This window comes from Pristiophorus japonicus, chromosome 2 (assembly GCF_044704955.1).
Source record: "Pristiophorus japonicus isolate sPriJap1 chromosome 2, sPriJap1.hap1, whole genome shotgun sequence".
NCBI lineage: Eukaryota > Metazoa > Chordata > Chondrichthyes > Pristiophoridae > Pristiophorus > Pristiophorus japonicus.
Genome location: NC_091978.1, coordinates 69255543 through 69273312, shown reverse-complemented (window position 1 = coordinate 69273312; position 17770 = coordinate 69255543). Strand labels below are relative to the sequence as shown.

Genomic DNA, 17770 nt, shown 5'->3' with positions numbered 1-17770 from the left:
GATGGCTTGGAGTTCAGCCTCTGAATGTACGCAGATGCAAGCGTCGTCCGCGTACTGTAGTTTGATGACAGAGGATAGGATGGTACCAATCCCTGACAGAGATCAGAGATAGGTACAGCCATATTCAATGTCTACTCCCTTAAGAGTGAGTAACAGAAATCTAACATCTCAGAAATTGTCAGAAGCTACACCATCTGAAAAAGACCGTGGATGCTATAGAATATAATGTCAATTTATGACTATTCCATATAAATACTGGCCAGTTTGTCAACAGATAAATAATTGCCAGTGTGTCAACAGATACATCATCGTTCATCATAGGCAGTCCTAAGAAATCGAGGAAGACTTGCTTTCACTCTCAAAGTGAGTTCTCAGGTGATTGTACAGTCCAATAGAGGAATTACAGTCTCTGTCACAGGTGGGACCGACAGTGGTTGAAGGAAAGGGTGGTTGTGGGGGTGGGGGAGGGCCTGGTTTGCCGCAGGCTCCTTCCGCTGCCTGCGCTTGTTTTCTGCATGCTCTCAGCGACGAGATGCTTCTCCTCCACTTAGGGCAGTTTTTGGCCAGGTATTCCCAGATGTCGATGTGGATGTTGCACTTTATCAAGGAGGCTTTGAGGGTGTCCTTGAAATGTTTCCTCTGCCCACCTGGGGCTCGCTTGCCGTGTAGGAGTTCCGAGTAGAGACAGTTACCAACAAATGCAGCCACTCATGTCTAAAGCCAGATTCCATTCTTACCTATCTAATCATAGCCAGAGAATTACCTGCAACAGCTTACCTTCCTGCTTCCGCATCGTTACCTTCTGGTATCCCCCAAGGATCTATCCTTGGCCCCCTCTATTTTTATCTACATGTTGCACCTTGGCGACATCATCTGAAAACACAACATTAGTTTCCACATGTACGCTGATGACATCCAGCTCTACCTCACCACCACTTCTCTTGAACCCTTCACGGTCTCTAAATTGTTAGACTACTTGTCCGACATCCAGTTCTGGATGAGCAGAGATTTTCTCCAATTAAATATTGGGAAGACCGAAGCCATTGTTTTTGGTCCCCGCCACAAACTCCGTTCCCTAGCCACTGACTCCATCCATCTCCCCAAAATCTGTCTGAGGCTAAACCACACTATTCGCAACCTTGGTGTCATATTTGACACTGAAATGAGCTTCCAATCACTTAACTGTAGCATAACTAAGACCGCCTATTTCCACCTCCCTAACATCATCCGTCTCCGTTAATCTGCTGCTGAAACCCTCATCCATGCCTTTGTGGCCTCTAGACTTGACTGTTCCAATGCACTCCTGGCTGGCCTCCCACATACTACCCTATGTAAACTTGAGTTCATCCAAAATTTGGCTGCCCGTGTCCTCACTCGCACCAAGTCCCACTCACCCATCACCCCTGTGGTCACTGACGCATATTGGCTCCTCGTTAAGCAATGTCTCAATTTCAAAATTCTCATCCTTCTTTTCAAATCCCTACATGGCCTCACACCTCCCTATCTCTGTAATCTCTTTCATCCCCACAACTCCCCCGAGAAAACTGTGCTCCTCAAATTCTGCCCTTCTGAGCATCCCTGATTATAGTCGCTCAACCATTGGTCGCCGTGCCTTCTGTTGCCTAGGCCCCAAGCTCTGGAATTCCCTGCCTAAACCTCTCCCCTCTATACTTCTCTTTCCTCCTTTAAGACGCTCCTTAAAATATACCTTTTTGAGCAAGCTTTGGTCACCTGCCCTAATTTCTCCTTATCTGGCTCAGTGTCAATTTTTGCTTTGTCTCTTAATATTCCTTTGAAGCACCTTGGGACATTTTACTAAGTTAAAGGCACTATATAAATACAAGTTGTTGTTGTTATCTGATATGTCCTTGCCACTCCATATCTCTAACCTCCTGTAGCCCTATAACCCTTCAAGATCTCTGCATGAGTCCAATTCTGGCCTCTTGTGCATCCCCGATTTTAATCGCTGCACCATTGGCGGCCATGTCTTCAGCTGCCTGGGCCCTAAGCTCTGGAATACCCCCCTAAATCTTTCCGCCTCTCTTCCTCTCTCTCCTTCTTTAAGATACTGCTTAAAACCTACCTCTTTCCCTGTCCTAATACCTGCTTACATGGCTTGGTGGCTTGGTGAAGCATCTTGAGACTTTTTACATGAAAAGAACTATATAAATGGTGCTGTTGTTAAACACAATAGTTATAAATCTGAAAGTGCCATTGCTATAGAGCACATTATATTTGAAATTATATTTGACAATATCCAAGTCAAATTTATGTTTTTCTTCTTTCAGTTTTCTCTACTTCCTTCCTGATGGAAGCATATATTTCTATAGGCACTGCTCACTCTTGACTACTTAACCAAAATAGCTATTCTTCATGTCTGACCCGATATATTGCTTGTTGGTCTGCTATTCCCACATAAGGAACATCATAGCCATGCAGGCCCTCTCTTCACCTGACATAGCCTTTCCAGCAGGAGTCATTGCACAGTAATCAGGAACAGAACCCCTGGATGATTTTTCCTACCCTAGTTCAGGAATGCTGAATGCAATTCTTGTGTCCTACTATCGACAGCTGCGATCGCCCAACTCACCACTACCAGGGATTGAACTTGGGACATTCTTGTCTTTATGAATCAGTCACGCAAGGGCCCAGATTTTGTGGTGGTAATGACGATGAAACTGTCAGCGTCGCCATCGTCACGCCTCTGAAAGTGACAGCAACTTCTAGAATCAGCGCACGTGCAGATAAATGCAGACATCTAGAAGTTGCGGGCTTCTCTGCAGGTTGCGTGGTGGAACACCCAGAGCCGCAATCAATTCAAATCACAGTTCCTGGCAAAAACATCCTCATTACGCTGGAATACTGTATTGCTGTTAAACCTCGCCATCACCTGAAAAAGTTAAGCCTCATGGAAAGGGTGGTAACTAGGTTTTTAACAGCGTCTTGACTACTGAACAACCATTCTGGCCCTGCAAAACTCATTTTATATTTGTGGAATGTCAAATTTTTCCATTAATATGATAAGAATTATGTGGCTTTTAACATAATTTTTCTTTTTAAAGTTTATTTATATTTCAGCTTCTATCTTAATCCTATGTGCATGTCCCAATCTTTCTTTCGCTCTCTGTAAAATTTATAAAAATAAATTATATTCTGTGCATTTTACTTCTTGGTTTGTTGTTTATGAGAATTCCTCGATATGATTGGCTTCTTAGCCTGTTTGCTGACATCACTGTTGCTGGATGCTGGAGATTCGCTTGATTTGGCACCATATTTAAACTAAGGTTGGGAGAGCTGACATTTACACCACAGAGATCACTAGATCTTTGTAGGCAGCTTTTTTCAAGGTCAGCAGCAAGCGGTGTCACCTTGCCGCTGACTGCAAATTCTGGGCCATTCTCTTTGGCAACGAATCCATCAGGAGAGATGTCTGGGGTTTTTTTTAATTGGGTTTTGAACACTTGCCTCTTTAAAGTTGTCGTCAGTTGTCTGCCATGGCTTCTTGTTAAATACTGGAAAGTCTTCCCTTGTTTGCTGAACCTTTCTGGATGTCGTTCCTTCCCACAAACTTAAGAAATTCTTGGCCATCTCAGCCCATTGCAGGTTATCTTCTGGCTGCTTAGCATTTTCAGATAGAACTGGATATACCATATTGTTACTGTTGGCGTAGCCATAAAGGGCATCATCAATGCTTTTTTTCCCCATCAAATGACCTATAAAAAAACAAGGAGATTTACACTAAAATTACAGCAACATATCAGCATTATAGGCAGGAATTTACTAGAGTTACTCTGGCTTCACTGGTTCTCTGCAACCCTTTCCAGGATCTTTCACCAGAAGCGATAGGGGACATAGAATATGTCTGCACTAATATGGATGGCATACTAAAATTAGATGCAAATAATGGGAATATATTACACAATGAATTTCCAATTATCTTCATTCAAGCCATGTTTAGTGCCAAAAAATACATTTCTGGCAGCCAGGTTTCTTATGGTGGGTAGCCTTTTCAGTTGATCACAACTATTGAGGCCTCTTGCAGCCATTTTCCTGCCCCACCAAGAGGATACCAAAACCCCACCATCAACATTCTGGGGGTCACTATTGACCAGAAACGTAACTGGAACAGCCATATAAATAAAGTGGCTAGAAACATAGAAAATAGATGCAGGAGTACGCCATTCAGCCCTTCGAGCCTGCACTGCCATTCAATAAGATCATGGCTGATCATTCCCTCAGTACCCCTTTCCTGCTTTCTCTCCATACTCCTTGATCCCCTTAGCCATAAGGGCCATATCTAACTCCCTCTTGAATATATTTAGTAAAAGCTTTTACCGATATATAAAATGGAAAAGAGTGACTAAAGTAAATGTTGGTCCCTTAGAAGATGAGAAGGGGGATTTAATAATGGGAAATGTGGAAATGGCTGAGAGCTTAAACAATTATTTTGCTTCGGTCTTCACAGTGGAAGACACAAAAACCAAGCCAAAAATTGCTAGTCACAGGAAGGTGGGAAGGGAGGACCTTGAGATAATAACTATCACTAGGGGGGTAGTGCTGGACAAGGTAATGGGACTCAAGGTAGACAAGTCCCCTGGTCCTGATGAAATGCATCCCAGGGTATTAAAAGAGATGGCGAAAGTTATAGCAGATGCATTCATTATAATCTACCAAAATTCTCTGGACTCTGAGGAGGTACCATCGGATTGGAAAGCAGCTAATATAACGCCTCTGTTTAAAAAAGGGGGCAGACAAAAGGCAGGTAACTATAGGCCGGTTAGTTTAACATCTGTAGTGGGGAAAATGCTTGAAGCTATCATTAAGGAAGAAATAGCGGGACATCTAGATAGGAATAGTGCAATCAAGCAGACGCAACATGGATTCATGAAGGGGAAATCATGTTTAACTAATTTACTGGAATTCTTTGAGGATATAACGAGCATGGTGGATAGAGGTGTACCGATGGATGTGGTGTATTTAGATTTCCAAAAGGCATTCGATAAGGTGCCACACAAAAGGTTACTGCAGAAGATAAAGGTACGCGGAGTCAGAGGAAATGTATTAGCATGGATCGAGAATTGGCTGGCTAACAGAAAGCAGAGAGTCGGGATAAATGGGTCCTTTTCGGGTTGGAAATCGGTGGTTAGTGGTGTGCCACAGGGATCGGTGCTGGGACCACAACTGTTTACAATATACATAGATGACCTGGAAGAGGGGACAGAGTGTAGTGTAACAAAATTTGCAGATGCCACAAAGATTAGTGGGAAAGCGGGTTGTGTAGAGGACACAGAGAGGCTGCAAAGAGATTTAGATAGGTTAAGCGAATGGGCTAAGGTTTGGCAGATGGAATACAATGTCGGAAAATGTGAGGTCATCCACCTTGGGGAAAAAAAACAGTAAAAGGGAATATTATTTGAATGGGGAGAAATTACAACATGCTGCGGTGCAGAGGGACCTGGGGGTCCTTGTGCATGAATCCCAAAAAGTTAGTTTGCAGGTGCAGCAGGTAATCAGGAAGGTGAATGGAATGTTGGCCTTCATTGCGAGAGGGATGGAGTATAAAAGCAGGGAGGTCATGCTGCAACTGTACAGGGTATTGGTGATGCCGAACCTGGAGTACTGCGTGCAGTTTTGGTCACCTTACTTAAGGAAGGATATACTAGCTTTGGAGGGGGTACAGAGACGATTCACTAGGCTGATTCCGGAGATGAGGGGGTTACCTTATGATGATAGATTGAGTAGACTGGTCTTTACTTGTTGGAGTTCAGAAGGATGAGGGGTGATCTTATAGAAACATTTAAAATAATGAAAGGGATAGACAAGATAGCAGCGAACCTGGGGACTGGGAGAAATTTAGAACTCAGCAGAGGAGGACAAAGGGTTTGATTAGGGCAGGGAAAATGGAGTATGAGAAGAAGCTTGCAGGGAACATTAAGACGGATTGCAAAAGTTTCTATAGATATGTAAAGAGAAAAAGGTTAGTAAAGACAAATGTAGGTCCCCTGCAGTCAGAATCAGGGGAAGTCATAACGGGGAACAAAGAAATGGCGGACCAATTGAACAAGTACTTTGGTTCGGTATTCACGAAGGAGGACACGAACAACCTTCCGGTTATAAAAGGGGGCGGGGGGTCTAGTGAGGAGGAACTGAGGGAAATCCTTATTAGCCGGGAAATTGTGTTGGGGAAATTGATGGGATTGAAGGCCGATAAATCCCCAGGGCCTGATGGACTGCATCCCAGAGTACTTAAGGAGGTGGCCTTGGAAATAGTGGATGCGTTGACAGTCATTTTCCAACATTCCATTGACTCTGGATCAGTTCCTATGGAGTGGAGGGTAGCCAATGTAACCCCACTTTTTAAAAAAGGAGGGAGAGAGAAAACAGGGAATTATAGACCGGTCAGCCTGACATCGGTAGTGGGTAAAATGATGGAATCAATTATTAAGGATGTCATAGCAGTGCATTTGGAAAGAGGTGACATGATAGGTCCAAGTCAGCATGGATTTGTGAAAGGGAAATCATGCTTGACAAATCTTCTGGAATTTTTTGAGGATGTTTCCAGTAGAGTGGATAAGGGAGAACCAGTTGATGTGGTATATTTGGACTTTCAGAAGGCGTTCGACAAGGTCCCACACAAGAGATTGATGTGCAAAGTTAGAGCACATGGGATTGGGGGTAGTGTACTGACATGGATTGAGAACTGGTTGTCAGACAGGAAGCAAAGAGTAGGAGTAAATGGGTACTTTTCAGAATGGCAGGCAGTGACTAGTGGGGTACCGCAAGGTTCTGTGCTGGGGCCCCAGCTGTTTACACTGTACATTAATGATTTAGATGAGGGGATTAAATATAGTATCTCCAAATTTGCGGATGACACTAAGTTGGGTGGCAGTGTGAGCTGCGAGGAGGATGCTGTGAGGCTGCAGAGCGACTTGGATAGGTTAGGTGAGTGGGCAAATGCATGGCAGATGAAGTATAATGTGGATAAATGTGAGGTTATCCACTTTGGTGGTAAAAACAGAGAGACAGACTATTATCTGAATGGTGACAGATTAGGAAAAGGGGAGGTGCAAAGAGACCTGGGTGTCATGGTACATCAGTCATTGAAGGTTGGCATGCAGGTGCAGCAGGCGGTTAAGAAAGCAAATGGCATGTTGGCCTTCATAGCAAGGGGATTTGAGTACAGGGGCAGGGAGGTGTTGCTACAGTTGTACAGGGCATTGGTGAGGCCACACCTGGAGTATTGTGTACAGTTTTGGTCTCCTAACCTGAGGAAGGACATTCTTGCTATTGAGGGAGTGCAGCGAAGGTTCACCAGACTGATTCCCGGGATGGCGGGACTGACCTATCAAGAAAGACTGGATCAACTGGGCTTGTATTCACTGGAGTTCAGAAGAATGAGAGGGGACCTCATAGAAACATATAAAATTCTGACGGGGTTAGACAGGTTAGATGCAGGAAGAATGTTCCCAATGTTGGGGAAGTCCAGAACCAGGGGTCACAGTCTAAGGATAAGGGGTAAGCCATTTAGGACCGAGATGCGGAGGAACTTCTTCACCCAGAGAGTGGTGAACCTGTGGAATTCTCTACCACAGAAAGTTGTTGAGGCCAATTCACTAAATATATTCAAAAAGGAGTTAGATGAGATCCTTACTGCTAGGGGGATCAAGGGGTATGGCGAGAAAGCAGGAATGGGGTACTGAAGTTGAATGTTCAGCCATGAACTCATTGAATGGCGGTGCAGGCTAGAAGGGCCGAATGGCCTACTCCTGCACCTATTTTCTATGTTTCTATGTTTCTATAGAGGCAGAGAGGTTGTTTCCACTGGTAGGGGAGACTAGAACTAGGGGGCACAGCCTCAAAATACGGGGGAGCCAATTTAAAACTGAGTTGAGAAGGAATTTCTTCTCCCAGAGGGTTGTGAATCTGTGGAATTCTCTGCCCAAGGAAGCAGTTGAGGTTGGCTCATTGAATGTATTCAAATCACAGATAGATAGATTTTTAACCAATAAGGGAATTAAAGGTTATGGGGAGCGGGCGGGTACGTGGAGCTGAGTCCACGGCCAGATCAGCCATGATCTTGTTGAATGGTGGAGCAGGCTCAAGGGGCTAGATGGCCTACTCCTGTTCCTAATTCTTATGTTCATAATATCCAACAAACTGGCATCAACAACTCTTTGCCGCAGGGAATTCCATAGGTTAACAACTCTCTGAATGAAGAAGTTTCTCCTCGTATCAGTCCTAAATGGCCTACCCCTTATCCTAAGACTATGTCCCCTGGTTCTGGACTTCCCCAACATCGGGAACATTCTTCCCGCATCTAACCTGTCCAGTCCCATCAGAATCTTATACGTTTCTATGAGATCCCCTCTCATCCTTCTAAACTCCAGTGAATAAAGGCCCAGTTGATCCAGTCTCTCCTCATATGTCAGTCCAGCCATCCCTGGAATCAGTCTGGTGAACCTTCGCTGCACTCACTCAATAACAAAAACGCCTTTCCTCAGATTAGGAGACCAAAACGGTACACGATATTCCAGGTGAGGCCTCACTAAGGCCCTGTACAACTGCAGTAAGACCTCCCTGCTCCTATACTCAAATCCCCTAGCTATGAATGCCAACATACATTTGCCTTCTTCACCACCTGCTGTACCTGCATGGCCACTTTCAATGACTGATGAACCATGACATCCAGGTCTCGTTGCACCTCCCCTTTTCCTAATCTGCCGCCATCCAGATAAAATTCTACCTTCATGTTTTTGCCCCCAAAATGGATAATCTCACATTTATCCACATTATACTGCATCTGCCATGTATTTGCCCACTCACCTAACCTGTCCAAGTCACCCTGCAGCCTCTTAGCGTCCTCCTCACAGCTCACACTGCCACCCAGTTTAGTGTCATCCGCAAACTTGGAGATATTACACTCAATTCATTCATCTAAATCTTTCATGTATATTGTAAAGAGCTGGAGTCCCAGCACTGAGCCCTGCGGCACTCCACTAGTCACTGTCTGCCATTCTGAAAAGGACCCGTTTATCCCGACTCTCTGCTTCCTGTCTGCCAACCAGTTCTCTATCCACGTCAATACATTACCCCCCAATACCATGCGCTTTGATTTTGCAAACCAATCTCTTGTGCAGGACCTTGTCAAAAGCCTTTTGAAAGTCCAAATACACCACATCCACTGGTTCTCCCTTGTCCACTCTGCTAGTTACATCCTCAAAAAATTCCAGAAGATTCGTCAAGCATGATTTCCCTTTCATAAATCCATGCTGACTTGGTCCGATCCTATCACTGCTTTCCAAATGTGCTGCTATTTCATCCTTAATGATTGATTCCAACATTTTCCCCATTACTGATGTCAGGCTAACTGGTCCATAATTACCCGTTTTCTCTCTCCCTCCTTTTTAAAAAAGTGGTTTTACGTTAGCTACCCTCCAGTCCATAGGAACCGATCCAGAGTCGATAGACTGTTGGAAAATGATCACCAATGCATCCACTATTTCTAGGGCCACTTCCTTACGTACTCTGGGATTCAGACTATCAGGCCCCGGGGATTTATCGGCCTTTAATCCCATCAATTTCCCTAATACAATTTCCCGCCTAATAAGGATATCCTTCAGTTCCTCCTTCTCACTCGACCTACTGTCCCCTCGTACTTCGTGAAGACAAAACCAAAGTATTTGTTCAATTGGCCTGCCATTTCTTTGTTCCCCATTATAAATTCACCTGATCCTGACTGCAAGAGACCTACGTTTGTCTTCACTAATCTTTTTCACTTCACATATTTATCGAAGCTTTTGCAGTCAGTTTTTCTGTTCACTGCAAGCTTCCTCTCGTACTCTATTTCCCCCCTCTTAATTCAACCCTTAGTCTTCCTCTGTTGAATTCTGAATTTCTCCCAGAACTCAGGTTTGTTGCTTTTTCTAGCCAAATTATATGCCTCTTCCTTGGCTTTAGCACTATGCTTAATTTCCCTTGTTAGCCATGGTTGAGCCATCTTCCCCATTTTATTTTTACTCCAGACAGGGATGTACAATTGCTGAAGTTCATCCATGTGATCTTTAAATGTTTGCCATTGCTTATCCACCGTCAACCCTTTAAGTATCCTTTGCCAGTCTATTCTAGCTAATTCACGCCTCATACCGTCGAAGTTACCTTTCCTTAAGTTCAGGATCCTAGTTTATGAATTAACTGTGTCACTCTCCATCTTAATAAAGAATTCTACCATATTATGGTCACTCTTCCCCAAGGGGCTTCACACAACAAGATTGCTAATTAGTACCTTCTCATTACACATCACCCAGTCTAGGATGGCCAGCTCTCTAGTTGGTTCAACATAGTGGTTGAGAAATCCATCCCTAATACACTCCAGGAAATCCTCCTCCACCACATTGCTACCAGTTTGGTTAGCCCAATCAATATGTAGATTAAAGTCGCCCATGATAACTGCTGTATCTTTATTGCACACATACCTTATTTCTTGTTTGATGCTGTCCCCAACCTCACTACTACTGTTTGGTGGTCTGTACACAACTCCCACTAGCGTTTTCTGTCCTTTGGAATTCCACAGCTCCACCCATACCAATTCCACATCATCCAGGCTAATGTCCCTCCTTACTATTGCATTAAATTCCTCTTTAACCAGCAATGCCACCCTGCCTCCTTTTCCTTTCTGTCTATCCTTCCTAAATGCTGAGGAACAGGAACAGGTCAGAGACTGGGTATTCTGCAACGAGTGTCTCACCTCCTGTCTCCCCAAAGCCTTTCCACCATCTACAAGGCACAAGTCAGGAGTGTGATGAAGCACTCGCCTGGATGAGTGCAGCTCCAACAATACTCAAGAATTTCGATACCATCCAGGACAAAGCAGCCTGCTTGATTGGCAACTCACCCACCACCATAAACTTTCACCGTGATTGCAGTGTGTCCCATCAACAAGATGCACTGCAGCAACTTGCCAAGGCTTCGTCGACAACACCTCCCAAACACGTGACCTCTACCACCTAGAAGGACAAGGACAACAGGCGCATGGGAATGCCACCACCTCCAAGTTCCCCTCCAAGTCACACACCATCCTGACTAGGAAATATATCACCATTCCTTCCTCATCACTGGGTCAAAATCCAAGAACTCCCTTCCTTACAGCACTTTTGGAGTAGCTTCACCACATGGCCTGCAGCAGTTCAAGAAGGGGGGAAGAATTTTTTTAAAATCCTAACCATATATCACTCCATCATATACAAATGCAGGACAGAATGCAACAGTTTTACAATTTTAGGATCTTAATTACACAATTCCTAGCAAAGATCCACTAAGAAAAAGCTACCGAAAGTATCCCAAACACCCAAAAGGCAACTTATTGAAGATGAACAATGTAAAACACATCTCCAATATGTAACACATTAAATAACTCAATTCTTGTGCCTTTGAATGCATAGCGGGTCAATCGGCATTAAAGGAAATGTTGGGGCGCTAACTTTTGAAAAGCAGAAAAAGTAGCGCAAGGCGCTAATGCTTCTCTCCTTCCGGGAAATTCAGCTTCAGCACTCCAAGACGGAAGTGGAGCACTAAATCAAGCGCTAACCACTTCTCTTAGGGCGCTAACGTCCAAAAGGGGAGCGGTAGCGGCAGACGCTGAACAATTTGCAGTGCATTGCTCACGGCATCAGAGGCTGCTTTCCTCACTTAAAGGGAAGGGCCAATGATGTTGCACAACCTACCTGTCGGCAGTTCTGCATTGCAAGGCGACCTGCGCGACTGCGCAACAAAGTGTTTGCAGCAAAGAAACATCAAAAACTTTGAGTAGGCACCAGACTAGTACAAATAATAAATGTTGGACTACCTGAAAACCATTCTCTTTCATTAGCGATCCCCAAGCAGCCAGTCGAGTTGACAATGCCTCCTCTTCCTGCCGTTGTTCATGCCCAGTGATACAGCAGGGAGCGGGAGGCAATTTCACATCCGGGGCAGTAACAGGGTGCTACCCACTTAATATTGTCATGATCTGCGAGGCGCTAAATGCCGAGGCGGTAAGTGTTAGTGCCAGCGCTAAACCGACACTGAAGTTCGTGGGTTTCGCTGCATTTGCCGTGCCCGGTCACGAACCCCTTATCGCCCCATTAGCTCTCCTTCCGGAGCTAACAGGGGGCTCTGAGCAGCCGAATTTCTCCCCCTTTATCAGTGTAACCCTTCATCAGAATGGCCTGCTGCAGATATCCAGCATTTTCTCTTTTTATTTATAATTCACAGAATTCCTGATTCATATTTCACTCATTCTTCTACCTGTGAGGAAAGATTACCATTTTTTCTAGTTACAAGCAGCCAGCTGGAAACCCTCAATATTAGGTTTCCCATTAAAGGTTGATGTATGCGGCGGATCAGTTGTTAGGTAGCCCTTTACAGTGAGGTGTGAACTTGCACTACCAATTTTTGTGATCCTTGATGCCTATCTTGGAGTTCCAAAGCCATTACAAAAGTTCAGTACTGACAAGCACTCACACAGTGCTGTATCTATTTTGATCTGGAACAGAATGGCATTAGTCCAGCAGTTCTACCACATGGTTGGAGTCAAACAAATGCAGTCCAAATACAAGTGCTGAATACCATTGTAAAGTTTCCATCAATCAATCAAGATAACATATGGAAGAGGTACCAGTGGAACAAAGTGTTCATTGGTTGACAGTACTGCCACCTCTTTGTTCAAAGTGTCTGTGGAGGGCTGGAATGGGTTCCCCCTCTGCTCAATTGGATTGTATAAAGAACTTGCATTTATAAAGCGCCTTTCACATCTTCAGGTACTCCCAAAGCATTTCACAGCCAATGAATTACTTTTGAAATGTAATCACTGCTGTTATGTAGATAAACATGGCAGCCATATTGTATATAGCAGAGAGATAAATGTCCAACTAATCTGTTTTGGTGATATTAGTTGAGGGTATAAATAATACAATATTAAGAACTGCACCAAAAAGTATAGGAAAGCCAAATTTTATGCACAGTAAATTTGTGCTGCCTTAATCCAGTCATCCTAGGACATGGGCAATAACACAGAAATACTCCTAATTAGGCACAATTCACAATTTCACTGAGAAAACCTACAGACTAGCTTTTTTGAGAAATAGGAAAATAAGCTCAGTGGAGGTGCTCTTCTGCGGTCGAGGCTGCACCTAATAAAAGGACTTGAGCACATAAACCTAGGTTGACACTCCAATGCAATGCTGAGGGAGTGCTGCACTGTCGGAGTTGCCGTCTTTTGGATGAGATGTAGAAGATCCCATGGCACTATTTCGAAGAAGAGCAGGGGAGTTATCCCTGGTGCCCTGGCCAATATTTATAGACATTATTATTTGTACTATAAAAATGGCCACCCCTTCTCTCTGATTGGTCCCCTTGAAGGATAAGCCACATCCTAAGGTTTCTCTGGAATGTGTAACTGGAACCGCCCAGCCCACGTTCTCAATGACTTTGCAAATTGTAACTCAATCCACTTTGACTTCCAGAAGCTACAGAGGATAGATCTCCCCAGAAGCCACCAAGTGCCAGCTGAAGTCTCTTACCCCAGCGCAAGTGCATCCCTCCCCCGGCCAAAGTCCCTTGACCCCCAGCGCAAGTGCTGCCTCCCCTAGCTGAAGTCCATTACCCCCAATGCAAGTACATCCCTCCCCCAGCCTAAGTCCCTTACCCAAGCGCGTGCATGGCCTTACTCCCCCCCTCCCCCCCCCCCCCCCGCTGCCATAGATGGGGCATTGTGTGTGGATTGAATAACAGGGTTTTGGGGTATGAAGTGTCAGTATTGTGACTTCTGGATTTCATCCACTCCACGATATCGGGTGTGGGTGTAAAGGGGGTTGGAAGAACGTGATTTTTCTTCCCTGAGTTCCCTCTCCCCCCCTCCGCTCCCCCCACCCCGTCTCTCTCTTGCCCCTCCCCTCCCAACCAGGCTCTCTCTCTCCACCCCCCTCCACTGCCTCCCCCCCCAAACAGGCTCTTTCTCCCCTCCACCAAACAGGTTCCCTCTCTCCCCCCCACCAACAGGCTCTCTCTCCCCCCGCAAACTGGCTCACTCCCCCCCCAAACAGGTTCTCTCTCTCTCTCCCCCCCCCAAACAGGCTCTCTCTCCCCACCCCCCCTAAAACAGGCCCTCCATACCCTCCCCACAAACAGGCACTCTCTCTCTACCCCACCCCAAAACAGGCTCCCTCTCCCCTCCCCCAAACAGGTTCTCTCTCTCCTGCTCCCCAAACAGGCTCTCTCTTCCCCCCCCCCCGCCCAAAAAAAAACAGGCTCTCGCTTTTCACTCCCCCAACCAAGCTCTCTCTCTCTCCCCCCCTGCACCCGGTCACCCGCCCGCTCTCTCTGCTCGCTGCATTCCCCCGGCTCAGGGCTCGGTGGCCCAGCGGGGAGCTCGGGGCCGCTCAGGACAGGGCCACTAAATCACCAGGGAAATAAGAGCTCCAGAAACAGGGGAATTATCTCCAGAAACTGGGGAATTATCTCCAGACACAGGGGAATTATCTCCAGACACAGGGGAATTATCTCCAGACACATGTGAATTATCTCCAGAAACAGGGGTATTATGTCCAGGCTCGGGGCTGCTCGGTGAGGGGCTCAGCGGGCAACTTGGTTGGAATGATTCAGGTTCGGGGCCGCACTTCCGGTTCTTGCGGGAGGATCGGGGGCGGAGACTCGACCGGTTGGGAGGATCATAAGAACATAAGAACATCAGAAATAGGAGCAGGAGTAGACAATATAGCACCTCGAGCATACTCCGCCATTTAATAAGATCATGGCTGATCCGATCATGGACTCAGGTCCACTTCCTTGCCCACTCCCCATAACCCCTTATCCCCTTATTGTTTAAGAAACTGTCTATTTCTGTCTTAAATTTATTCAATGTCCCAGCTTCCACAGCTCTCTGAGGGAGCGAATTCCACAGATTTACAACCCTCTGAGAGAAGAAATTTCTCCTCATCTCACTTTTAAATGGGCGGCCCCTTATTCTAAGATCATGCACTCTAGTTCTAGTCTCCCTTATAAGTGGAAACATCCTCTCTGCATCCACCTTGTCAAGCCCCCTCATAATCTTATACGTTTCGATAAGATCATCTCTCATTCTTCTGAATTACAATGAACAGAGGCCCAACCTACTCAACCTTTCCTCATAAGTCAACCCTCTCATCCCCGGACTCAACCTAGTGAACCTTCTCTGAACTGCCTCCAAAGCAAACTTATCCTTTTGAAAATATGGAAACCAAATTTGCACACAGTATTCCAGATGTGGCCTCACCAATATCCTGTATAGCTGTAGCAAGACTTCCCTGCTTTTATACTCCATCCCTTTTCCCGGGGGCGGGGACTCGACGGGGCGGGAGGATCAGGGGCGAAAGCACAGTACAAATAGTCAGTCGAATATTAATCCCTCAACCAACATAACAAAAACAGATTATTTGGTCATTATCACTTGCTGTTTCTGGGAGTTACTTTGTGCAAATTGGCTGTGCGTTTCCCACATTACAACAGTGACCACTCTTCAAAAGTATTAATTGGCTGTAAAGCGCTTTGAGACGTCCGATCGTCGTGAAAGGCGCTATATAAATTTAAGTATTTATTTCTAATACAACTGCACCCGACCCCAAAGGCGCTGTTGACGGAACCTGTAACCCTCTCATTGTAATTCACAGATTGATCTGTTATTACAAACATTAACAAAAGGTGGCGCAAGATGATCACTAAACAAACTAGCAGTGGGATGCAACTGCTGCGTTCTTTAGCGTTACGTAAAAATCAGATGTGATAATGTGCAAAATATCATGGGTAATTCATGTGACCAATAAAGCAGAATTGTATCAACTGCACGTTTATAAGAGTCCGAACTATTCTGTTGACAGCAATTTAAGGTTGGGAAATTTGGCATGAATACAGGAAATTGAAAAAGTAACGCTTTTTATATACTTTTACACGGATAATTAATTAAAATATTATTGCTGAGTGTGTTGACATGCGGGCGGTGGTTGGATTCAGTTGTCTCACGAGCAAATCCTACGTTACTTGGGTAAAGGTATGCTACTTTTCAATTAATTATACAATAACTTAGTATGCGTTTTCTGGTCACTGACAAAAGTAAAATACTGCGGATGCTGGAATCTGGAATAAAAACAGAAAATGCAGGAAATCTCATCAGGTCAGGCAGCATCTGTGGAGAGAAAGCAGAGGTAACGTTTCGGTCGATGACCTTTCGTCAGATCCCTTGTTCATCTATCCCTTGTTCTCGTTTCACACAAACACTGAAATTACCATTATACTGTCTGACAAAGCGCATTGGGATGCTGTACTATATTAAAGGCGCTATGGGGTGGGGGGGGGGGGGGAGCAACGGCAAAAGGGAATGTTGAAAATCCTAACAGCAACTGAAGTGCCGAATTCTAGAGAGGTGTAGACATTTGAAGGGTACAGTAACGAGAGGCTGTTCATCTAAAGGAAACTGTGGCTTTAATTTTACTCTGGATTGTACTCTCTTTTTCTTGCTGTGTGCTTTCATCATTATATCTGAAGGGAAGGACAAATCCTTCAGTTCCATAGCAAATTAGACCAAGCTGTGAGAAAAGGAGGTGAAATATAGCATTGCCCGCTGTGTAACAGGTTAGACCGGACAGATCACACGACTGTTCGACCTGCTGAATCCTGAGGTCCTTGGGGTGCGTTTTGCAAGTTTCCTTTATTGTGGCCCTGTTAAACCTGCCATTAACGACATCACTTAGTTTCAATATTCACCCTAATCCTTTCCGCTTGTTTGAAAAATTAGTGCATAAGAATCGTTCGGTTAAACATTCCTGTACGAGTGAGTCAATCGGGCTCCAAATTTATTACAAAGCACCGCAAACAATCGACGAGGCGGTAAAATTGCTTACGAGGATACAAAGGGGGACAAAGTTGTACCATATTAGAGACAACACACAAACAAATGAGCACACGCGGAATAAAGCGCCGCCCGCCTGTACTGAAATAAAATACATTTTCAACAACAAAGCTTTGTAGGTGCCGAGTCCGACCCAGCGACATCTGAGAGGGGGGAGGAGCAAATACATGGTATCCTATAATCAGTTACCTAGCCCCGCATTCAAGGGGAAAGGGATTTAAAATCAACGACTGGTGAAATATAAAACAGTCTGGTTTAAGAAAAGACAACAAATAAGGGAACTCAATGTCTGTCTGTCTCTTGACTGGGCGAGTTAATTTCTAGAATCGAGTACATTTCCACGCGGACATTTACATCTTACGAAGCGGATACTCACCCACTGCCCAGTGACTGCCCCTGGGGAACATCTTGGACAAATTGTCTTGGTTTTGAACAGGAGCTGCGAGTCCATAGTGGACCTTAGAACTTGTAATACTTAAAACTATCAGAGAAAAAAGCAAACGGTGTTTCCATAAAATAAATTCAGCCCCCATCTCACTCTGATAACGCACGAATCTCCTTCTCTCTCTCCTAATCTGAAACTGCACCGTCCGGAGTGATTCACAAGGAGCTTCCTTTCCCCCCCACTCTTCACTTACAATAGATGATCTCTGCCTCCCTTCAGCTGTGAGCGGAATTTATAAGAAACCATGACGAAGTCGCGGCTAGCTGACAAAATTAAACTAGCTGACGATCGCTTACGTGAATTTTTTGTGTAGTATAAATCAAGGGTTACGTTATCACCCATCTCTATTTTGGAGTGATTTATTGTGAGTTGTATCGCCCAAACACCGGATACGTTGGCATCATACTTCC

The 17770-nt window shown here is 45.0% G+C and overlaps 1 protein-coding gene across 1 annotated transcript in view; it reads right to left on the bottom strand.

Moving 5' to 3' along the window:
* grp (gastrin-releasing peptide) overlaps positions 1 to 17528 on the bottom strand; it is a 38805-nt gene extending 21277 nt beyond the window's left edge. The window contains exons 1-2 of the mRNA XM_070862296.1: positions 17292 to 17528; positions 3466 to 3713 (exon numbers count right to left, since the gene is read on the bottom strand). Of these exons, the coding sequence (XP_070718397.1) occupies positions 3466 to 3713; positions 17292 to 17448 (405 nt within the window). The 5' untranslated portion in view covers positions 17449 to 17528. The remainder of the gene's footprint in view (positions 1 to 3465; positions 3714 to 17291) is intronic.
* Between the last annotated feature and the right edge of the window lie 242 nt (positions 17529 to 17770).